Genomic DNA, 25680 nt, shown 5'->3' with positions numbered 1-25680 from the left:
AAATCATAGTGAATACTGACATTATTATGTATCTGGCATCATCTGACCCCCTTGCAAACAAATCAGAATGAATGCTCAACAAACAGGCCATCTGGAAGCACCATGGGACTCCCCGCTCCCCTCTTGAGTAGGCACATCTTGGATTGTGCTGTTAGTCATCCAGTTTCATCTTAGTGTCGTATGTGTTGGTTTGGCACACTTACACTGCAAATAATGTTGTTATGTAACTCCATTTCCTGCATCATTTTCTCTTCTTTCATTTTTCAAGAACGCAGGCAGTGCAGTGAAGAGAAAGGAAGCTTTAGGACCGAGTTCTTCTGCATCAAGCAATTACGGTGGCAGGAATGTTCAATCTATCAAGAATAATGTGCCACTTTGTCACTATTAAGCTTGCTCATGTTTAGGTGTACGCCAGGTGGTGCACCATAAGATAGGTGGTGATTTAAAGTGTTTCAATTGATGCTCAGACCCTTAATGGTAGGAGTGGCTAATCTGTGACCTTCTAGACACTGTTGGACCATGACTCCCCTCTCCCCTGTCCATTTGTCATGCTGCCTGGGGCTGGGGAGCTATAGGTTCCTCCTAGATTTACACCTTCACCTTCCCTCCTCTCTTCCTACCCCAGTGAAGGATCCCGCTCCTGCAGGTGAACTATGTCTGCACAAATGGGTGTCCAGATTATTTGGAGACCCTACATATCCACAGGTGCTCTCAAGCAGTTCCAGACATTTGCGCTCAGTGTAGAGACCATGGGCATGGACATAGCCCCCTGACTCTTGCTCCCACTCATGATTACCCTGCATGTGAGTAATGCATAAACAGGGTAATTGTTATGGCAGGGTAATTTGTGGGAATGGTGCAACGGTAACACAGCAGATTCAACAGTACAAATATTTGGCATTCATTTCTACTGCAACCTGTTGGCTGGCTCTGATGTTACCTGTTGATCCACCAGTTCCCTGCAGCAGATGGGCAGATGATTTAATTTATGTTGGTTTTTTAAAAGTTACTGTCACCTTGGTGGAAGCTCAGTAGTTTTAAAAGGAATTCTGAGCCTCACGCTGGTCTGAGCACCTGCTCAGAAGCAGACTGTGCTACGACACCAACTGGGAAATAGTGTCTGTGCAACAGCCTTGGTAAACATTGCTGCAACAGTGGGACCACAGACATGTGACCCAGTCATTTTATGGAAGAATAATTCTATAAAATCACAGACATGTGCTTGTTGTTTTTTGTTTGTTTGTTTGTTTACTGAATTTGTCATCTGTTGCATTTTACCTTAGTTTATTTTCCTATGCAGTTTGGTAATTTGGCTTGTAAAGCAGTACAGTTGTACCTTGGTTCTCGAAAGACTTGTGACTTGAACATTTTGGCTCCTGAACTAAAGTGAGTGTTCCGGTTTGCGAACTTTTTTTGGAAGCCAAATGTTCGACACAGCTTCTGTGGCTTCTGATTGAGTGCAGGGAGCTCCTGCAGCCAATTGGAAGCCACACCTTGATTTTTGAATGTTTTCGGAAGTTGGGTGGACTTCCAGAATGGATTCCGTTTGATAACCAAGGTACGACTGTATGTTGTAATGGATAGAAGACTAAGACTAGGACCTGGAAGATCAGGGTTCAAATCCTCACTCAGTTGTGATACTCACTGGGTGGCCCTGGGCCAGACAATGCTTCTCAGCCTAACCTACCTCACAGGGTTGTTGTGAGGATAAAAGGGAGAGACAAGGGCCATAGCTCACTGGTAGGACATCTGCCTTGCATGCTGAAGGTCCGAAGTTTAATCCCGATATCTCCAGGTGGGGCTGGAGAGACTCCTGCATGAAACCCTAGAGAGCAGCGGCTAGTCAGGATAGACAATACTGAGGAAGATGGATCAATGACCCAGTATAAGGCAACTTCATATGCTCCAGGGAAAAGGTGGCATTATTGTTGTTGTTGTTGTTTAGTTGTTTAGTCGTGTCCGACTCTTCGTGACCCCATGGACCAGAGCACGCCAGGCACTTCTGTCTTCCACTGCCTCCCGCAGTTTAGTCATAGTTATGCTGGTAGCTTCGAGAACACTGTCCAACCATCTTATCCCCTGTCATCCCCTTCTCCTTGTGCCCTCCATCTTTCCCAACATCAGGGTCTTTTCCAGGGAGTCTTCTCTTCTCATGAGGTGGCCAAAGTACTGGAGCCTCAGCTTCACGATCTGTCCTTCCAATGAGCACTCAGGGCTGATTACCTTCAGAATTGATAGGTTTGATCTTCTTGCAGTCCATGGGACTCTCAAGAGTCTCCTCCAGCACCATAATTCAAAAGCATCAATTCTTCGGCGATCTGCCTTCTTTATGGTCCAGCTCTCACTTCCATACATCACTACTGGGAAAACCATAGCTTTTACTAAACGGACCTTTGTTGACAAGGTGATGTCTCTACTTTTTAAGATGCTTTTAAGATGGCATATAAATGTATTAAATAAATAAATCTGCAAATAAGTAAGTAAATTCTCCTCCCCCCTCCCCCTGAAAAGGCTGTTTCCTTCAATGCTTTATAAACGCTGAAGTAGGTTCACATAAATCAGTGTGCCAGCATTTTTTAAAACAACAACTGGCAACCTTACTTACCAGAGTTCAGTGCATAGATCAGTTTTATCGCACGGTTGATGTAGGCCAGAGCAGATTGCCAGCTACAGTGTATATGGCTGAATCAGTGGGCAATATAAATCTCACTTGTAACGTAATACAAATAGGCAGCGGAGTGGAGACTGATCACCCTCCTGGGGCAGAAGCAACGCCGCTTCTGAAGCAGATGCTGTGGGAGAATTTCTCTTTGGAAATCCATGCCCTGCATGCCTCAGACTGATCACCCTCCTGGGGCAGAAGCAACGCTGTTTCTGAAGCAGATGCTGTGGGAGAATTTCTCTTTGGAAATCCATACCCTGCATGCCTCAGACTAAGATCCTCACTCTATCTAAACACATGTAAATGAGAGAGACCTGTTCTTTGGCAAGTTCAAGTGTAGACACATTTGCTTGACTGCGGTGGGATTTGTGAGAGAAAGTCCGGCCACTTTGACATAATCCTTTAACGTGGAATTAAGAAAAATGTGCTGCCTTAAAGCTTTCGCAGCTCAGAGCTGTCACACAGTCCTAACACAGACCTAAGAATTTCCTCCCTCTGACCACATTTCAAGGAAGGAATAATGAATAGATAATGGTATTGAATGTAGGCTGTGTTACATGAAATGGTTAAGATGCCCGGGGTTTGGGGTGACTTCTTGTTTACCTTGTGACAATGGACATGCCAGGTTCTCAAATTTGTGGGCTTGTTACTGCTGAGCCAAAGCAGAGAGCAACACAACTAGGGCTTAGCAGAATTGGGGTGGGAGGTGATTACTTTTTTCAAGCATGTTTGGTGGGATTGAAAAGCACCCTCTCCTTTGAGGGCTCACACACAATAATCATTGTCACAATAATCATTGGATCTTAAATTAATATATATGTATATTAATTACATCACTCCCCAAGCAAAAGCATTTTCTTAAACTTGAAAAATCTGCTCACAAAGTCGTCTTTTTTATCATGTGACTGCCAGCTGGCTAGTATTGCATAGTATTGTATAGAAAATGCACATGTAGTAGCCTGGAGGAAGGGGAAAAATGCTGCCAAAGCAGGAACTGAGTGGGGAAACACTGATAGCATACAGAAACATCATTGCAATATAAGGGCTCCAAAAAAAGTATATCAACCCCCGCTCCCTGCACTTGGCTTAGATCAGAGAGACCCAGGTTCCAATTCCTTAATATAAGAGCCTGTTGGATCAGGCCAATCTACAGTCCAGCATCTGGTTCTCACAGTGGCCAACCAGATAGGAAGCCTGAAAGCAGGACCTACTCCTGCTGTTTCCAGCAAATGGTACTCAGAAAGACACTGTTTCTGGCCAGGGAGGCAATAGATAGTCATTGCTGCACAGTGACCAAGCTTACTGGGTGATCTTGACCCAGCCACTATCTCTCAGCATAACACACCTTGTAGGGTATGTGCACCAAATTGTGCATCCTGATTTAAAATAAAGATAAGATATATTAGTAGATTTCTTAAAATGAGTATTCAGGAGGTTTTTGTTGTGTGTGGACTTCTTTCTTTCTTTCTTTCTTTCTTTCTTTCTTTCTTTCTTTCTTTCTTTCTTTCTTTCTCTTTCTTTCTTAACACAACCTCCATGATGCGCATGGTATCTGATGCCAATTTTTACATTTGTGCCCAAGCAAAGTGAAACAAGAATCAGCAGAGGTCCAAAAGGGCGTGCCAGAATGTTTATTTAAAATGTTCACTGCAAAGTCAAAAAACCCTTAAATTGTACCACTTTCCGAGCTCATAAGGAAAATATTGCAAACGTCAAATATCAACAGCAAGGGGGGGGGGACTTCATCTAGCTTCAGATTCAGCTTTGCTGAAGAAGTTAGAATATATTTGCTTCAAAATATGTTTTCATTGAATTTCTGCATAGCATTATAAAAACACACACAGAAGTATTTAAGGTACAAGTTTCAAAAGTGAGGAAAGAGAGAAAACAAACAACATTTGTTCTTCGGTTACTTTTAATAGATATGCTGTGTTGATGAAAATTCTGTTTACCAGAAGGCAAACACAATATGTTTTAGCCAGTGCTGGATTTATGTATAAGCTAAACAAGCTATATCTTAGGGCCCCATTCTCTTGGGAGCCCCCCAAAAAATTAAAGGGAAAAAACCTGGATGTACATTTCCAAAATATAAGATAAAAAATAAATAAAATAAAACCTACATACAGCAACAGTGTTTTGTGTTGCGTAGCCTCCTATGATGTAAGTTATGGGCCCCCAATCATTTTAAGTTGGAGCTTAATAATTATTTCACTGTTAATAAACCAGTGTGGTGTAGTGGTTAAGAGCGGTAGTCTTGTAATCTGGTGAACCGGGTCCGCGTCTCCGCTCCTCCACATGCAGCTGCTGGGTGACCTTGGGCCAGTCACACTTCTCTGAAGTCTCTCAGCCCCACTCACCTCACAGAGTGTTTGTTGTGAGGGAGGAAGGGAAAGGAGAATGTTAGCCACTTTGAGACTCCTTCGGGTAGTGATAAAGAGGGGTATCAGATACAAACTCTTCTTCTTCTTCTTCTTCTTCTTCTTAATTGTATTTCAGCTCAACAATTACTTTGATAAAAGACATATTTTGTTATGTGCAAATGGCTTTTGATACCTGTTAGGTCCATAAATTACCATATACCATATTCACCACACAAAAGTGACAGTTTGTTGTTGACAAAGGACAGCTGGACAAATAAAGGGCCCCATTATCTTCAGTAGCGTAGGACTTCATCAAACCTAAATCCGGCCCTGGTTTTAGCCCATGTTAGAAGTGAAACATTAAAATGAGAGGGATAAATTTTCTGACCTTTAAGTAGTCTGCCTAGAACCTCCACAATTTTGAAGTGCTAGATGGCAGGTGGGAAATTGGGGAACCACTGTCCTACACCACGCTGGTTCATCTAAGAAAGGGAGCCCTCCAGCTCTTGCTGGATTACTACTCCCTGACCTTTGGGCCATGGTGGCTGGGGCTGCTAGGAGTTGCAGTCCAACAAGATCTGATGGACCACAGATTCCAGATACTTCACTTAACAGATTAATTTCTGCCTCCCCCCCACCAATGGCAAAATGTGACATGGATTACACCTAAGGAGCCTTTCTGCACTCCTAAATATGGTAAATGGCAGCAGAGACATGGTCTCTAATGTGATAACTTATGCCCTAAAACTACTCATCCTAAAGTTCACTTCCATTTTATTAATATAGGCGCTGGTGCATTTCACAAAGCATAAAAGCTCCTTCGTGCTATGTATGAGAAATGGGGGATAATAACAAAATGTCATCTTGCTTTTGAAGGGCCCATATATTTCTTTCAAACAGAATGAGAGACATAAGCTGCAACTGAAGATAATAAAAGTCTGCCGCCCTTGGGTGTTTGCTGAAGAATTTATTATCAGAGGGAAATTGGTACCTTGTCAGCTGATGGTGATGGCAGCCAAGCTGTTGTGGAATGTGAGTTTGTTTGGAAGCAATCAAATTCCATCAGAATTTTCCCTCTTAACTAATTAAAGACTTTGTTTTGGTTCCTGTTAACTGTAAGAAGACTGATTTGATGACCCAGTTGCTCTTAAGGGTAGAAGAGAGATAGTTGGAGAACAGCCTTTATCAAAGGTGTTGTGGCCTTGGAGAAACGTGCTAATAGGAAAGAACATTTGGCAAACCCTCACCATGATCAACTCCCACCTGGAAACCTACGTCCCCACTGTGGAAGAACATGTGGATCCAGAATTGGCCTCCACAGTCCCCTATAGACACACCGTTAAGACCGTGTTCATGGAAGACAATCTTACTCAACCATGAGTGATCACCAAAGAAGATAATGAAACATGTGGCCCACTTTTACATGTCTATTAACTGAAGAGGGCTATAAACAGGTAATGGACCCCTGACAGTTAAGTCCAGTCGCGAACGACTCTGGGGTTGCGGCTCTCATCTCGCTTTGCTGGCCGAGGGAGCCGGCGTTTGTCCGCAGACAGTTTTTCTGAGTCATGTGGCCAGAATGACTAAGCCGCTTCTGGTGAAACCAGAGCAGCGCACAGAAATGCCATTTACCTTCCCGCCGAAGCAGTACCTATTTATCTACTTGCACTTTGATGTGCTTTCGAACTGATAGGTTGGCAGTCTGGGACTGAGCAATGGGAGCTCACCCTGTCACGGGGATTCAAACTGCTGACCTTCTGATCGGCAAGCCTTAGGCTCCGTGGTTTAGGTCACAGCGCCAGCTGCGTCCCAGAAGAGGGCTATACCATATGTTAACCATGGAGTATGTGTGGAATAGATTCTACCACATATATCTAACCACAGAAATGGGTGACTGAGGTATCAGAGAGCAGGTAATCAACAACAGGTTTTGTTTTGTTTTTGTTTTTAAATCAAACTTTCCTCCCCACAGTCCCCTCCTCTCCAGAGTTTTCTCCCAAGCAATTGGTGACTGTGTCAGCACATCACCAATCTTTCCTCCTCCCTTTTTATGCCTCTTCTGGTTCTGAGAGGCAATGGGGGAATTGGAGCATGTCACAGCAGGAGGGGGAGACACCTGTGACTCTTCACTAGCCTGGCTCATCTCTGCCTCTAGGCCTTTCTCCTCCTACCCTTCTGCTTCTGCCTCTGATTCTGGACTACTCTCTGCCACAGACTCTCCCTGCACACTAAGCCCTGTTACTTCCTCAGCTTCTGATACCTTCTCCTCACAGTCTTCTCCTTCTGACCAGTCATTGTTGTCCCACCACCACTGCCTGGGTTCTGAACCTTCTTCCATTGGTGGTTCCCTAGCTGGTTCCTCCCACTATTTCTTTGTGTCCAACCAGTCCATGACACATGCACATGATTCCACTTGACTGAGAATCTTGAGCCAATGGGGGTTCTCATTTGTAAGGAAGGGTTGAGCATTTGACCACCAGACTCCATGCCAAGGGGGGACATCAGTGTTTTGGAGAGTGGCCTTTAGGAGTGATTCATATGGTATTCATATACATTTGGTATCCATATAGAGAAGGGGAAAGCTGGGATAATTTCTGAGTCAGGAAAGGTACCACATTGTCCTGTGAGCCTTGTTCAATTGAATTCCATTTATTCAACTGATGCGGCACTTAACAGTCCCAAAGCAATTTACAAGGACAACAGCATACAAAATATACCATCAAAATCTTCTAAAAAGAAACAAATATACTAAAAGCATTCATCCACAAAAATCACCCAACAACAACATAGCTTCGAGTCTAAACAATGTGCAGGCCTGCCACAGAATGATGACTTTGCCCCACATCAATCTAATGTGCAGAATAACTTCAGTTCTTATGAAATTCCTGTTCTTTTAGCATCCTAAATAAAGCCCAAACCCTCCAAACACTTTCTGTAAAAAAGAATTCCCACCTACTACATAAATGTGACGCATTTATGTAAATACCAAATACAAATGGCAAATAATGGGGCCATTGGGCCTAATTTAGCAATGTTTTGAAACCCTGTGGTGCTTTATCCTCAAGCAAAAATAATTTCTTATTATCTTCCTTGTACTGTTCTAATAACTGTCTCTGCTTGGAGAGTTGAAGCAGCAGGAATTAGACTTGCAGAATGTGAAGATTTACTGCCCCCAGGCGTCCATGCAGGGATTTATTAGATTAAAAGAGACAATTTCCTTTTTGGTTGCCCAAGGGGAAAACAAAACAAAACAAAATATCCCCTTAAAAAACTGTTCCTATGCCATCCTTTGCTTTTATTTGAGGCATCTAAATCTGTTTAACTTTGTTTTTAAATGTGTGGCACAGATGGCATAATTAAGAATCACATTGCTACTCTGTTCTTTGACATTTAGAAAAGGCACCTTCTCCATTGTTTTGGCACTGGCAAGTCTTCTGAATAGAGATCTTTATCCCAGCTGGTATAGACATATTACCAAGCCTTGTGGTCAGTGCACACATAAAGCTGTTGTCTTGCTGCTTCATCCCACCCGAGAGGAGATTCCTTCTTTGCCAAATGAATAAACAACTTCATTGGAAGCAGCATTAACCATGGTTTAAATCATGTGGCCACCCAGATGGCGCTGGACTACTTGCCTATCATATTTGGCCATTGGCTATGCTTGCTGGGGCTGATGGGAGTTGGGGTTCAACAATGTTTGGAGTGCCAAGGGCCAAGGTTCTCCAACCCTGGTTTAAACAAACAATGGTTTCCTTTTCACATAGTTGGAAATTCATTTCAAACCACGGCTTTGTGGTTTCGTTCGTTTCAAATCAAGGCTTAATGTGGGGAACTCTCCAGCTGATGGGTGCTGAATTTAAACCTGCTTTCTATAAGGAAATCATCTGCACAGCCAATCCAGCTGTTTCTCTGCCAGCCCCACACTGCCAGCCCCATATGATGTCAAGTGTGGGGCAGGTGGGCCTGGTTTGGTGAAAAATGACCTTGGATGAAACAGAGAAGGAAAACGTTGCCCTTGTTTCAACGCCACATGCTTTTCTTCTCCACCTCCACTTTTGTGTTCCATTTCACACACACACCCCTTGCTTCACCATACCATTTCTTCTCCCCATTTCATGGCATCTTCCTTTCCTTGCCTCTATTAAACCACAAACACACAAGAGTCCTGTTCAGGTACCACACTGTGTGTGCATCTGCCTTCTGATAGGCAGGCTCCCAGCTTTGCCAGAGAGCAGCTTCAGTCTCCAGCCATGGTGCAAAGGTGACAGAGAGCTCTGTCGGAAAGAGGAGTCTTGTTTGTGGGGTGGTGAAGAAGAGAAGTGAGATGAGCCCTCTCCCACCACCATAGTACCTCTTTTCCATTCAAAGGCACATTTCAGTCCTTCAAACATACTCAAAGAGGGTGCAAGGCAGAAGTGCAGAGCCTTGGCTGAGAGGCCTGGAGACTGCATTTGGTCCCTAAGAATGATATTCCCTATCCAAGCACAAACTACAATTCCCATGACTCCCAACAGAAGGACATCATTTTCTGGTTCACCTCAGGCAGCAAAATGCCTTGGGCCGGCCCTGCACTGAACCATTGTTCAGTGTTCAAGGGCATCCCAAGTACAGATGAATGTGATGTCTGGCCAGCTCAGATACTACTTTCTGTCAGTGTATGGAAGGAGAGAACTTGCTTACTCTCTCACCCTTGTAATCCAGTCACCAAACGCTAATAGGAATAGGGGATACAGACTGAAATGTCTCATGCAATCCTTCTAATAACACTTTTGAACCAACATTATGATACGCAGCAGAGGCCTTTGTAGGTATAAGTCACCGGAGCTCATTATAATCAATGAAAGTGGTATGTACCATGATAAGGTCGCCAGAAGGCCTTTAATCATCGTCCAAATTCTTTTTCCTTGGGAACCAAACAATGACCCAAAGTCAATGAAGATGATCTAAGCAGGCAAGTAACTCCAGATTCCTTTCAATAAATCACCCTCCTGTAATTGCCAGTGAGAGTGACAAAATATTAATTGGCTTATCAGGGTAGGCAGACACAGAAGAGCCATCCAAAACATTTGCATGCAAGATTCTAGGCTGCTTTGCAAAGGGTCATTGTTCAGAGCTTCTGGGCAAATGGGATAAGACAGCAGAAATTAAAGTGATTTCTTTAGTTAAGTCAGCTGAAAGAGGTGGCTTACAGGATGAGCATAAATTCCTATCCTGCCTTCAGGTCTGTCAGCTAAAATTAATGGCTCACTCGAAAATGACAAAGGCCTGTTGTGGGTCGCTTGCCATCAGACAGAAGAAAAGTCTTATAAGTTTACGGAGAATGTTTGTGTGTGCAGTGTATACTTCATAAATCGGTGGCTAGACTATTGAAAAGGACTGTGCAAAGGTTGATCATAGACACTCAGCAAAGACAAAGCAGGATTTGATTTTTTAAAAAAGATAACAGAAAAGTTTTCATTTATGCAACCAATTTTTTTGCCCTCTAAAACAGTCAGCATCTTTTAAACTCAAAAGAACTAGGTTCTCTTCAGTGCTGGTTGAAAACCCTTTAAAAGGTCCAGTTGTGACCGACTCTGGGATTGCGGCGCTCATCTCGCTTTATTGGCCAAGGGAGCTGGCGTTTGTCTGCAGACAGCTTCTGGGTCATGTGGCCAGCATGACTAAGCCACTTCTGGTGAACCAGAGCAGCACACAAAAGTGCCGTTTACCTTCCAGCAGGAGTGGTACCCTTTAAATAAATCTTTGAGTGCACAATAGTTCCACTTTTACGATCCCCTTTAATCTCCTCCGCATTCCTCAGAGTCTTTGCTTTGATCTGTTTAGCAAGATCGGGAGGCGGACTTCCTGTTACTCGCCTCCCGTTTTCGGCCAAATTTCCAATTTTTAAATTTTAGATTCAGATTTTAGTACCCCTTACTCACGGGTATGTTACTGCCAATCCGATGTTTTCAAGAAGAAAGGTCGGCGCTCATCGGCAGCAGCTGCGCGGCTTTGCATCCACGGAAAGAGCGATGAACTCACAGTGCCGCTCTCCCTTTCACGTTCCGGAGCCCCTTACGGGGTCCCTTCTGCGCTTCTGGGGGGGCTTTAGGCACCCGCCGAGTCCCACGGCCACAGGCTCGCTCTGCCTGCGGTTTTTCTTGATGGGTCTCCGCTTTGCCGCAGCGGACGACCCTTTTCCGCGGAGCCCCTCTTCACAGAGCGAAGAGGACCGCAATTGCCGTTTCGCGTCGCCTCCGGAATTATATTTATGCTAAATGCCTGGTGTGATGTCTACAGAAATCTGAATTAGTTTTCAGAGAGAAAATGCCCATCTATTTTTTTTGTAAAGGAAAATCCCCGCCACCTCCATCAGCCTAAAAGACTAATTAGCAGTAATATGTTAATAACAAGGCTGCAGTGCTCAGTAGATCAAGGCTATAGCTAGCACAATCACTTGGGAGCAGGAGTGACTTGGTGGAGCAACAAGAGATTTTGGGTGCTCCCTGAAAATGTTTGCTGCTATTTTTAACCAAGGCTGAAAGTTAAGTTGCAGTTGATCCCAACCTAATCTGCTGTGATCTTTGCCTAGGACAAGGGTGGGGAAGTTCAAGACTTCTGTGCCTGGCCATTGGGATTCTCCCCATACCCATACTTTGTGTCACATACTTCTTCACTGTTTTGGGGATATTTTCATTATATTTCTTTTGGCAATTTATATGCCGCTTAATCGCAGTCACCTCTAAGCAGTGTATAAGTCAGTCAACACAAAAGTTAAAAACCAGGTAGAACTATAAAATCAGAATAAAGTCATGCTGGAATAATAAAACAAAATTCCCCCCATAGGCAGTGAGAGGGGGCCATGCTAGTAGCTTATTTTCAATGCATCCTGATTCAATGATGCCCCTATTTCTGTGCCTTAAAAACAAATCAACAGAACCCAAAAGAGAAGGGGTAGCTGCTGCCTAGCATGTAGAGTCCATTGCTTCCACTACATCCAGTATCCTTCTCCCAGGATCACAAATCAACAACACTGGTAAGGCAGTAAGGCTTCACCCTTAGGAGAGCAAACACCCAAAAAAGTCAATTCATTTGCGCTTTGAGGCCCCAAGCCCTTCCCCTCTAAATAACTTCACACTGACACATAATTTTTTGTTTAAGTAACTGGGCAAAATTTAGGCCACAACTTTATTAATTACAGCAAAGTGAGCGGTATTGGCTTAGGCATTGGCAACAGACTATAACTGACTCCTGCCTCTCTGGCTTGTAGTCTGAAAGGGTAAACACCAAACGAGGGAGCAACATCAATGAAGATCAACTGAAGCTTACCCTGGGGTTCCTGTGGTCCTGGCATGGTCCTCAAGTAGACTTTAGACGAGATCCACGACTCCCAGATTCTATAGGCCCCAGGAATCACGCCACTCGCCCTGATTGGCCAAAACAGCCTTGCGTGATCCCAGGGCCTTACGGTTAAGGCTTGGGCCACACCTAGCAACAACCCACCCCGCGGGCCCGAGTGCAACCAGGACCCTCATTAAGGAGGATCCCATTTGAGTAATCCTCCACTTTGCCCATTCCACTTTTGGATATGACACAGACATGAATGAGAACACACAGAGTCATTTATTTACAGACCAACTCAATTGAAGTGACTTAAAAGCCTGATTTTTTTTAAAAATTAAAAATCCAGCCAGCATGCATGTTCACCTCTGGTTGTAATATTTATAGACATTCATTGCAGTTATCTATTTTTGACACTTCTTGATTTTTTTTAGTGTGGCAGCATTCCCTGCCTGTTGATATCAGGCAGCTGCTTTCACTGTACTCTTTTCTCCAAATATTACAGTGGTACCTCAGGTTAAGAACGCAATTTGTTCTGGAAGTCTCTTCTTAACCTGAAACTGTTCTTAACCTGAGGACCACTTTAGCTAATCGGGCCTCCTATGCCGCCGCTGTGCGATTTCTGTTCTCATCCTGAAGCAAAGTTCTTAACCTGAGGTACTATTTCTGGGTTAGCGGAGTCTGTAACCTGAAGCGTCTGTAACCCGAGGTACCACTGTATTGTTTAGACAAGCCTACCCAGATGTTTAGAATGCTGGTGTGAGTTTTAATCTGTTCTTAGTCTATTCTTATGTTAGCTTTTTGAAACTCTTAAATTATTTGTTGTTAATTTTTCTTAATAATTGATAATTTTCTTGATAATTTTATCCTTTTATCTTTTTGTAAACTGCTTCAAGCTTTTTTTTTAAAAAAAAACAATCAAGCAGTGTATAAATTTTGTGAAATATAGAAATGTACTTATTTTCCCTTCTTTTAAAAACAAACCATTCAAGCCTGAGAAAGAGGGAGCACTCCAAATCATGGTAGGAGACCGACATCTTCTGGTCAATGAGGAAATTGCACAGCATTTTGAAATCTCTATACCTTCGTCATAATATACAGTACCAGACATAAACAGTAGAGGCTGAATTCAACTGACAGGTTTACAATTGTTAGCTGCGTTCAATGGAAATAAATGCGTGCAATTCTCTTCATACGAATGGTCTTAAAAATATTGAACATTCAAAAGCTGCAAAGGTGTCACAGCTCACAAACAAACAGCAATTCCCCAAACCTTTAGGTTGGGAAGATTATCAGACATCAGCTGAACCAGTAATAAACCATCAACACGCAGATGGTTCAATGCTAATTGTATTCTTTCTAGCTAGTAAATAAAGTGCCCAAACACATTCATTGCACAGCCTTTCCTACAAGGGAAATAGAATTAAGCACTTACAAGATTGCTAGCAAAGTAGAACAGATGACTCCAATGGCTGTTTCAGAAGTGGCTGGGAACCAGATCTCCATGTGCTTTTTTTTACCTTTTATACCCTCAGTATTGCACAAATTATTATTACTAATTTTATGCCAAAACCTGGCAAAACCATTGGCTAGTAACATTATTACCCTTGTCCCAAATGACAACAGATTGTTTCAGGAGGTTTTCAGCACTGCATCCTGTTTTCGCTGACTTGTCTTAACCACAAAGCCACCTGGAACTTGTTGACATCACCTTTGTAATCGAAGGATGCTCTCTCACTCTTTGAACCTGTCCTGTTTTCTGTTCCACTAACCTGACAGTTACAGTTAAAATGTTCCTGAAAGCCTCTCTTGTCAAGCATCCTGAATTAGCATATACAGAGGTTTAATACTCTAGAATAGCCCCTATATTCATGTAGCAAAAAGGGACACCCTGCCGCTGCTGCTTTGCCACCCCATTGCCACCACAGCCTCCCTTACCTGGATTGCAGCAGCAGTGACAACAGTGGCTTTGTCTCAGGGCCAGCACAACACATGGTGCCACGTGAGGAAGGCAGACCACCTCACCTCTTCTTACTCCAGCTGTTAGTGGTAGCAGCCCTGGCAGGCTCAGCACCATGTTTTGAGGAAAGGGTCAGGATAGGATAGAGCGAGGGAAGCAGTGGCAGTATTGCAAGAAGGAGCAACCATAGCAGTGGGAGGGGTGGCAGCACGGGGGTCTGTAGAAATGGAAATGCAAAACCCTCCCTTTCTCAATTTGCCACCTGATCCACATGGCTCAAGGTGATTCATGGTTGGGACAGCTCCCTACTCCACCCGATCCTGGATAGTTCCATTGGGAAGAAAAACAAATAAATTTCCTTTCTCCCAAACTTCCAGCTAATGTGTGTGTTACTTTAAACCACATGAGGGCACTGTTTGTCTAGTAACCTAGCCAGCTCTTGCTGGTAGCCATTGTCTGCAGCCCTAAAACCTGGCCCATTTTGTTGTTCTCTCCCAACTTGTTGAGATAAGGTGTCTACTATTTTCTCTTTCATCTCCAGTCAACCTGTAAATGGCTCCTGCCAAGATAGTGAAACAGACTCCCATGACAGGTGATGGACTATCCTTCACTGAAGGTTTTTAAGCAGAGGTTGGATGGCCATCTGTCAAGTATGATATAGTTGAGATTGCTGCATTGAAGGGGGTTGGACTAAATGACCCTCAAGGTGCCTTCCAACCAGTCTGATTCTATGCTCTTGCATGAATAAAGCCTCTGAACTCTAGAAATTGTAATTGATCATTTCAATCTCACTCACCCAAGCTGCAAGCTCTCCTAACAGGTATTGCCCTTACTGTGAAGTATTTTTGGAAAGCCCTAACAGTTTGTAAGACAGTGCTTTATAAAGTACAACTGGGGCCTTAGATTGGTTTCATGTTGATGCCAGTGGCATGCCGATGGAGCCCAAGTGGCATGCCGATGGAGCCCAAGTGAAAAACCATGGTGAATTGTAATGGCCAGTTTTTATTTTGAAAAATTCAGACACTATTTCACAGTGTTTCCTGCCTTTCACTTGGCAGACTTGTGGTAGTCATTTCATTAGGCTTGTCCAGTTTCTTTGTCTTTTATCACACTCAAGGGAAAACAGGGGTTTATGTAACTCCAGACCTGCCAATCTGGAAAAATGCCCAGTGGTATTCCTTTCCTAGTAGCTAAAGTTTCCAAGAAAGAAAAAAGGGAACTCAAGGTTGTAAAAAGGTAGGATTTCACTTCAGAATCCAGTTCCTAAATCTGGAGGAGAATAAGGTTTCTTTTGTAGTTTTATATTCCATCCTTTATTATAGATTATCTTTCACATTTTTGGATTAGATCTTATACAATGAGACCTGCAGCAAGATTTAACAACATGGGAGTCCTTCTGTTCACTTTGTCATCCATTAATGGCAAAGTGAACATATACAGGCAGAAAATTGGGGTAAATCCTTAAATCCTTATATACATTTTGGTCAACATAACCAATAAGATGATTTTTTCCTTCTATTATAACTGCCCCGCAGATAGATAACCTAAGAGAGGAAGAGGAGGTTGTAGCAACAATAATTTTGACAAAAGACATTTGTATCAATCAATGTTTAGGGATTTATCCATCTGTTTGGTTCACCTTTTCAGTTGTATAGTGTGTTTTTACTTAAGTTTTAAACTGCTGTAGATTAACCCCAAAATCCTTAAACTCATTTCCTTGTTTGTTTGTTTTAAAAAACTTCATCCGATGAGGATATCAATTTTCTCCTGCTGACAACACAATCAGCTGTTTGCTTGTCCAGCATGACTTGTAAATGAAATATTATTCTTTTCCTGTTTGCTTTTTCTTTCACACTTCAGATTCCTCTCAAAGGTCAAAACAGCCATTTCTACTTCGTTCTCTGTTCAGCTTCTACAAAAGCTTCTCTCAAGATCCATGGAATGGGGAATATAAATCAAATGATGTTTCTCCACTTATAGCTAGATTACATAATTTATTTGAAATGTCACCAACATTTGCCAATTGTTTTAACTATTATTTCACTTTACAGTGGTACCTCGGGTTACATACACTTCAGGTTACAGACTCCACTAACCGAGAAATAAGAACTTTGCTTCAGGATGAGAACAGAAATCATGCGGCAGCAGCGCGGTGGCAGCAGGAGGTCCCATTAGCTAAAGTGGTGCTTCAGGTTAAGACAGTTTCAGGTTAAGAATGGACCTTTGGAATGAATTAAGTTCTTAACCCGAGGTACCACTGTATTTGGAATCTATATCAATTTGATAAAGAGAAGAAACTGGGGTGTGGGGTCTTTTGGAACCTATACATGTATTAAACCCAGAAAAGTTTGTTCTTGATGCCAATGTGCTCAAGTAGCCTTTTGTGGCAGCGTCGATTGGGGAGGAAAGAGAGAGAGATATCAAAGTTTTCTTTAAGGATTTCCTACCAAGGCTTTGGGTGCACATCAACCCTGGCATATGGATGAAGCTCTGTAAGTCATTCTCCTTCATGTACATGGTTCCTTTGCAAGAAACGGGCATTACAAGTACCTACACAGCAAGGGGCTTACAATCTAAACCCAGCAGAAGACATGGCCAGGTGTAGTAGACAGGGAAGTATAAGTGTTTACTATTTAAATTACACATACTTTAATTTAGCTACAATGAGAGGAACTCAACACAGCTCTGCGCAGATCACTCCAACAGCACAAACATTGTTGCTTGCCTGATAGAACCAACTGCCCTCTCCTCCTCCCCCCCATCCATTATTCCTCTTACCCCCCTACCCTGAACCAACTGGGTGGGTGCAATGGGGCCCATGCGGTGGAGAGAGGGGAAAGATGATGGGAGAGACACCCAATGCATTAGCAGGAGTCCCTCTGTGGGATTCCGCTGGCAGGACCTGAATAAGATACAATGGTACCTCTGGTTACGAACTCAATTGGTTCTGGAGGACCGTTTGTAACCAGAAACTGCTCATGAGGTGTGTTTTCGCTAATGGTGCCTCCCGCTGCTGCCATGCCGCCAGAGCTCGAGTTCCACTTGCATCCAAGGGCAAAGTTTGCAACAAGGGGCATCTACTTCCAGGTTAGCGGAGCGTGCAACCCGAAGCATTCATAAGGGGGACAGTACATCACACAAGGTGCCACTGTATAGGGTGCCTGGGGGCATCAGGGGAGACACTCTGCATGTTGCCACCTTTCCTTGTACATTTCCTGCACATACTCTGCACATGCACTCATTGCACTTCTAATCCCTTGCTGGATAGTTTTTACAGGGTTTTGTGGAATTTCTGACAGTTTAAGAGTTAACGTCATTTTTACAAGAGTTTTACTTATTTTATTAAGAAATTATCAGAGCAACCTTGTACATGACTAGCCAAAAGTAAACCCATCAAGTTAAATGAGCCTACTCAGTAAGCCAGTATACAATTACAAAATTTAATCTTCTACACGAAAAGTGCCGTTCTTTGGCTTCCGGTTCTGGTTCTCCTTAATGGAGGCTTTCATGACAGCAGGAGATCATTGGTGAAGAAAAAACAAGGATGACTGAGGGTAATTATCCTTGCAAATTCCTCCCTGGGGGGGGGGGGACGGCCTTCACTCGCAGTTCGTCTAGGTACCTGGCTCTTGCTCCAGCATGGAATGCGGGAGGCAGGGAGGGGCTGAGTGCAAAAGCACTTTGCCTTCTGAAAACCCTCCAATGCCACCATTAAGCAGCAGAGGTTCTCCTGTTATTTAGAGCTTTATTTGGACTGAGGTACAGGTGTGTGCTAGCAGAGATGAGATCATAAACTGTGGAACTGAACCAGCTGCAAGGTTGTCAAGGTTTAAACTTCAGAGAAGACTTCATTCGGTGCAAAAGCCTGTGGGGGGGAGGGGAGCCTACCGTTTCTTAAAGTTTTCTTCTCTACATTTATGATTTGGCAACCCTCCTTTGAATGTTAGTTTAAATCATATATGTACAAGTGAGAAGGGATGAATCTGGATTATAGATATGGAATATAACAATAAACGGAACTGTGTGTAAAAATATCGTTCTGTTGTCAAAATATTTTTGTTTCCAGCATATCTGCATGAGATAATTTCTCTTTCACACACACATACCCACAGAGATGTATAGAAATCACAGGTCTTTAATAATCCTTGTATCATGAGTTTTAAGGCATCAAATAAATATCCTGGAACTCTCCAGAGACCATTACCCATTTTGCTCCTTAATGCTCATCAAAACCAGTTACTTTACATTTTGTAGTACAGGTAGACTTTAAAAACACCTATGAATCCTTTATAATATTGTCTGCTTCCACTTTGGTCCTTAATGAAATAAAAGTTCCATTCACATTATACCTACAGAATACAGAAAGAGAAAACACTGTCCCCTGACTTAACCTCTGAAGGAGCTTGAAGAAATGAAGTTGCACACATATTGCAATTATACAGGTTTAGATAATCAGCCTCTTATTTCCCTTCCCAATATATACACAGATTTCTGACAAGCCTGGAACAATTATACTACACTGGGCAACATGATGGAAGGTTCTGGATTGTTTGAATGTACAGCAATGACACAGCTACTGGGCTCAGGCCATGTTGGTGGTCCCACCTGCAGGTGTCCATCATTGGCAAAGGGTCTACATCAAGAATGCCTCTGCTCCTTATGCATAGCCTCCTTCAAGAAAGGCAGTCCATGCAAACTGGATGGTGGAGTCTGGCGGTGGAGTCAGAAGCATGCCTAATGCTGAAGGGGGCAGGCTCTACACAGTCCTAATTCTGGTACTCAGGTGAAGGATGCTGTTGTCACTTAAGAAATCTCAACTATGGCTTGATTGTGTCAGTGTCCATGTGAGTTTGATGGAGGCTGATAACCTTACTTGTTCAGGTTTAGTGATAATTTTCTTACTACAAAATCCTTGGGAACATCAAAAGACAGACAAAATGTAACCAGTATCAGCCCAATTTTCAGAGTGGGCATTTGTGCAACAGGTTAAAAGATTAATTTCAGGATTCAGAAATATGTAGCTACACATCCAAGAAATGGGAGATAATTGCCTTAAAAAAATATTTTAGAAATGTCTCGGTTCTTTTGTTTTTCTTAATACAGAGATTTGTGGTAATTTTACAATTCTTTGGCGAGGCCATAAATCAGTAACAAAACCATAATTACCAGAACTTATTGCCTTGGCTGTCCAGCACTTATGTAAAGCATACCTCTATTGCCAGACAGACGAACTCAGGACCCTGGAATTACATGAAAATATTTGAAAACAATACTATTGGTTAAAATATCACAACTAAAAAAATCTAAAGGCAGGGGCTGTTATTTGATGTCTAGTTTCCAAGCCCTTCAATTATTATCTGAACATATAAAATGATTTCTCCAAGCATTTTTTTCTCTAAAAAGAAAAGGGTGATTCTTGAGATTCTAAGAGCAGCATTTGGGTCTACACAAAATTTTCTGAGCGGCTAAAATGTTGCCATCTTGACTCAATTTGTGCAAACCTGCTCTGGGTTAAAGGGGGTGAAGAGATAACATACTATCAGTAGAATTCTAAATACAAACAGTATACCTGATATCTTTTCTTCATGGCTGGTATGGATTAGGTCTGTTGCTGCACTGATTTCCTAACACAACAATCAGTTGAAGCCTTGAGTAACTTCTACAGTGAGTGCTGAGCCTCATATACAAAAAAGCATCTCATATATACTTAAGACTCACAGCTGAAAGTTAAGGTCAGGTTACTGTAGCCAAGAGGCCCAAACTGGTAAAACTGATTATATCTGCATACAGCAACATGGGTTCAGACTGTACTTGTATGACATCAGCATCATTTCATACATTCATTACTAAAAAGGCATTTTAAAGCACTATTTTTACATATACAGTATCTAGAAAGACCATAATCAGAAGCCAAGTAGTTATGATTCCATTGTCTGCATCTTCCTGAAGTTTTCCAGTGTGTCAGATTTCCAATAGATTTCTTTCATCTAAACAGAACAGAACACATATAACTATATATAGAAGTACCAAACGATCTAAGATGGGGTTGTGTTATTTATTAATTATTATATTATTCTGTATTTTGTGCTGTTATCTTGTATTTTTATCACTCTGAAATCTACAGGTGAAGCACAGCATACAAATTTAAATACTGGTTAATGCTCATCACTTTTTAAATCTGTAGTATCGCCAGCCAAGATTATGCAGTCATGGTATTCCTGGCCAGAATTTTGGTGTGATACACTAAGATGAGTGGTCTATCACCATCTACGCTCCATGTTCCTGCAGTCTTAAGCAAGCGCCAGAGCCAGAAGCATTATAGAACTTTGGTTGGCCACAATGCATGGCTGGTGAACTGTGTCAGTTTGATAGGTCTGAAGCTGTGTAGGCCTCCAGTAAGGGGACAATTCACCAGCCCCACAGCAGCAGTGCTCTTGCACAGCCACCATTCATTTCAATGCAAAGTTTCTTTGGTAGCTACCAGAGCCTCATGGTGACTTCTCTTAAAACTTCCTGTTTCTAGGACATATCATAAACAATCTTTTGCAATAATATAATATCAATCCTTTCCCTCCTCTTCTTTGAAAGCATTTTCTACTCATTTCAGTGAAGGTGGGCGAAGTTGTACATTTGGGAATTGCAAGGCTGCCCTGAAACAAGACAGCAGTACTTATTACTCAAATTCGTGATAGTCCCCAAAGCTTTGAAGTGGACTTTGAACTTACCGTCCTTCCACAAAGAACTTAAACCTTTCTTTGCCTGGTACTATTTTCCACACCATTGCTATCTTCTGTTTTCCTGTACAAAAGAAGTGACATTAATGTAAGCCTGTAAACATCACAAATCATTGTTCTACCTATGTTTCGAGCTGCCCTTTTCTCGGGATAGACTTTTCTGTTGTCACCTTTCACGTGGGTAACCTTCACTACCAACCAGAGAAGAGCATGCCGCCCAGGAAGAATACCATAACAAGGGGAAGACCAACCTAGTTCCACTAGAAATGGAAAAGGAAATGCCGCATTCACAAGTACTTGATGCAAGCCAGTGAATGTACAGCTCCCATATTTGTTTTCCTCTTCCCCTCTCTATTTGTTCATTAGTTTTTTGAAACACATCTATTAGGGAGCATGAGCTTGCAGTCAATTCTATATACCAATTGTGCTGTATGAAAAAGTTCTTTGTCAGGAAAAAAAGATTAGCTTAGTAGCATGTAGGGAAACTCTGGCCTTCCAGAGGTTGCCAAGCTACAACTTCTATCCTCCTTGGCCATTGGCTATGCTTGCTAGTACTGATGGGAGTTATAGTACCATCTAGGAGGAAACACACCCAATGTAGGTATCTTCCCCTGGTATCTCCAACTAAAAATATCAGCTAGGAAATGATGGTATGCTGTACTGGAGACTCTGGGAAGCCACTAGATGAACAAATAATCTGAGCAGATATAAGTCACCTTCCTATGTTCTGTCTCCACTGTTGCAGGCACTCTGCCTTTGAATGTTGGTTGTTGAGAATTACAGGTGGGGAGAATTCTGCTGCACTTAAGTTCTGCTTTGTGGGCTTCCTATGGACATCTAGAGACAACTATGAGAGCAGAGTGCAACTATGAGAGCAGACCTTTGGCATGATCCAGGAGAGCCCTTCTTATGTACAGACTTTTTGCATGGAAATTTGAGAGTGACATGGTGGGGTGGGGTAGACTAAATAATTTGGAATTCCTACATTTAATTACAAACTGGCACCAATTAAGAACAGAACTTTTCTCTTCTTGAAAATGCCACTATTAATGGGTGCAATCCAACACCTACTGAGCTCAATAGCCAAGGCTGCTTAAATTTTCACCACACACTATTTAAGCATTCATATAAAAACGCAGAATAAAATTGCTACTTACAGGGTCTCCGTCTGTTCAAATTCTTTTTCAACTTCTTCTGTGAGACAAAGAAAATCCAGTGATTATTTCACATATCCATCATTGCATTAACAGGAGCATAAGAACAGGTGTGCTAGGTTAAATCAGCAGGCCAGTGCATTAAGGTCTAAGTGGTTCTCACTGGCACAATGTAAACATACTGGGAGTCACAGCCACAGCTGAGGCAGAGCAAAACTTACTGATCATTCAGCAATTACCAAATGCTAATTATTTTGTCCACTTTGGAAAATGCCCAGATATACACAAGGCGAATCCTACAAATAGAGGAAGATAATATTTGCCTACATAATGCCGTGACTTATCTAAAGTGGGAAAACATGCCCTCTAATAGGACGAACCCTGGAAATCCAATTTGTGTAGTGTAGGCGTGTGTGGCAAAAGTGTGCTCCTCCTATATCTTACCAACTTGAAATTCTTTCTTTTTGGTGCACGCTTCATAGGCAAAAATAACAGCAACAAAAAGGACAACTTCAGCGGCTATTGCAAGAAATGGCTTGAGGGGTGTCATATAGGTGAGAACTTTGAGAGACACTTCGCCTTTTCTTGCGCCTAGAGGAAACACAGCTTCACACGAGTAAACCCCAGTATCTTCCTCAGAGAGACCCATGATCTTCAGTTTTGTCATGTTGGCATGCTCTTGGGTAATGGTGTACTTTTCTGGCATCAGAGTAGTATTAATAGCCACCTGGTACAAAAACAAGTTCACAAGCGTTAGCAGGGTGACACAAAATGGACTCATGTTAGCACTAGAAGTTCAGAATGCAGGAATTTAAATACGGTAATGGAATACTCTCCTAACAGGGAAACTAAATATGCAATGGAAAAGCAGAAATGGAAAAGGAAATGCCGCAATTCACAAGTACTTGATTGACAGCCTAGTTTGGGCCAGGGGTTTGAATGCAAGCTTATGTTTTCCTTGGGCAAATGTTCTTCTACCCAGGACCCAAATTAAACCTTGGGGACTAGATTCTAGTAAAGGTGTTAGGCAGTGCTTTTTCTGGGGGTACTCAAGGGTTTGCAGTACCAACACCTTTTTCCCCCTAGAAGAAAAGCACTGGTGGTAGGAATCTGTTAAGGTACCTCAATAAACCTACAATGCCCAAAGTTCTTTAGGGCAGGGTTCTCAGAAATTTCCTATCCCCAGGACCCAGCACTGAAATATAGGGCAGCCCACCAGTCCCACAAAATGGCAGCATAAACAGTTTCCCATTACCAGCATCACATGATTTCTATTCACCAGTCAAAGGATCACAGCAATCTTAATAGATGGAATCCAATGACATTATCCTGAACCAATCAAAATCTTTTCGCTCTTCAGATCATGCAATATCATGTGGGTACGTATAATCATTTTTCAGTGTCTTTCTTTACTAAGACTTTGACTCATTTCCCTATTCATTAAATGCCTCCCAATATCCTCTTTCATCTGTCTACAAAACAATTCAAGATTAATCACAATTGCCATGCCTAGGCGGCTCTCTTTTCATGCATACATTGGCCACAATAGATTTTATTCTTTTCAGTGCTCTGTACAGTAAAAGGTAACCAGCCATAGGCATTTTCAGTTAAGCTAGGCCATAGGCTCAAAAGAAAATGAAATCCTCAAAATGATAGTTTTATGAAAGTATTTTCTGCATCATGAGTATCCCTGTGTCCAACGTTTATCCCATTTCTAGACTGCATTTGAAGAGAACTTTCTATAAAAGTACTGAATGACATGTGTTTGTCTTTTATCAAGCAGAACTTCACCTGTTCACTTCCATTCTTTGTATACCAAACCCAGGAAGATGGGTTGTATTGGTGGGTTTCACTGCCAACCAAACACGCCAGGACCACAAAATCGCCTACGTAACTGATTATGCGCTCCGATTTTCCATGCGGTTCAGGCACTAAGGAAAAAACAAAACACACTTGTGATACTTCAGGCAGCTTTTTTTAAGACCACTTGTGAAAGGATGCATCCAAGGATCTACAACACATATGAATAACTCCATACCCTCCAACATTTCTCTGATGAAAATAGGGATGTCCTAAGATAAAGTGGTAGGGACGCAGGTGGCGCTGTGGGTTAAAGCCTCAGCACCTAGGACTTGCCGATCGAAAGGTCGGCGGTTCGAATCCCTGCGGCGGGGTGCGCTCCCGCTGCTCGGTCCCAGCGCCTGCCAACCTAGCAGTTCGAAAGCACCTCCGGGTGCAAGTAGATAAATAGGGACCGCTTACCAGCAGGAAGGTAAACGGCGTTTCCGTGTGCGGATCTGGCTCGCCAGAGCAGCGATGTCATGCTGGCCACGTGACCCGGAAGTGTCTCCGGACAGCGCTGGCCCTGGCCTCTTGAGTGAGATGGGCGCACAACCCCAGAGTCTGTCAAGACTGGCCCGTACGGGCAGGGGTACCTTTACCTTTTAAGATAAAGTGGGACATTCTGGGATCAAATCAGAAACTGAGATGTCTTCTGTAAATCCAGAACTATCCCTGGAAAATAGGGGCACTTGCAGGGTCTGCTACTTCCTTATCTTTACTATTGTTACAGAAGGGGCCTCTGCCAATCCTAGACATTGCTAATTTCTCCCAGATGGATGTATGAACCAGAGCAAGGAAAAGATAAAAGGTAAAGGTAAAGGAAAAGATAACCGGCCTCAAAAGAGCCAAATACAAGCAATCCATTCAATGTCCTTCCTGCATTTCCTTTCTTCGTGTAAATAGGGGTTCAGCCAACTGAGAAGCAGAGCGCTGTTAAAACATATTGCTTTACTCTCTCCGATAAATTAGAGCTCAGCATATAAAGCACGAAACCAAATGTATCTGATTAGCATCACTGCTTCTCAGTCTGATTAATGTTCGTCAGCAGAGCGTGATCTCTTTTGTCATGCTTCTCTGTTTTAATGAAAGTTTTCCTTCTTAGATAGCACGCACTGTTTCACTGCTCAGAATAAGCGATGACGACTGGGTCTGCGGAGGTGTCAGGCAAAAGGGGGTGGGGTGGGGAGGAGAGTGAACATGACATGGGCACAGCCATCCCATGTTTTAAAATGTGTTTTAAAATGGTGCCTTACTGGGGCAGCACAAAGCTTTCAACAGCCGTATGCATTACTTCAACTATGAGGCTCAAAATTAACTTTTCTTCGGTCTCTGCCCCCATTCCATGCTTTAAAACAGCATCTACATTCCAGATATGTTAAAGGTTGTTGTTTTTTAAAGAAGTTTGCCTCCACTGATTTTAAAATAAGAAATGAAATACACAGTGCATGTATCCTCCACATTTTAAACTCACTAAAATCAAAGCACCATCTTGACTACAGAATACATACATTCCAAGAGTTTAAAGCCAAAATCTGGGACGCCATCTTCCCATTTTTTAAAAAAAAATATTTTTTATTAAGGATTTTCTTGTTTTACAGTGAAGCCTTAATTACTTGGGATCCATTTGCCCGCTTACCCAGGACGTAGA

At 42.5% G+C, this 25680-nt stretch overlaps 1 protein-coding gene across 3 annotated transcripts in view; it reads right to left on the bottom strand.

The window, feature by feature from the left end:
• Positions 1-18419: 18419 nt before the first annotated feature.
• Positions 18420-25680, bottom strand: part of EMB (embigin) — a 29371-nt gene continuing 22110 nt past the window's right edge. For 2 of the 3 annotated variants that reach the window (XM_083703663.1, XM_083703664.1), the window contains 5 exons: positions 23982-24121; positions 22635-22917; positions 22194-22230; positions 21028-21100; positions 18420-20289 (listed from right to left, as the gene is read on the bottom strand). In XM_083703663.1, coding sequence (XP_083559789.1) covers positions 21046-21100; positions 22194-22230; positions 22635-22917; positions 23982-24121 — 515 coding nt within the window. In that variant the 3' untranslated portion in view covers positions 18420-20289; positions 21028-21045. The remainder of the gene's footprint in view (positions 20290-21027; positions 21101-22193; positions 22231-22634; positions 22918-23981; positions 24122-25680) is intronic. The other variant, XM_083703662.1, reaches the window with a different exon arrangement.

Source organism: Podarcis gaigeae (genome assembly GCF_964106915.1).
Source record: "Podarcis gaigeae genome assembly, chromosome: 11".
Taxonomy (NCBI): domain Eukaryota; kingdom Metazoa; phylum Chordata; class Lepidosauria; order Squamata; family Lacertidae; genus Podarcis; species Podarcis gaigeae.
The sequence above is the reverse complement of the archived record's forward strand: the minus strand, read 5'-3'. Positions and strand labels throughout refer to the sequence as shown.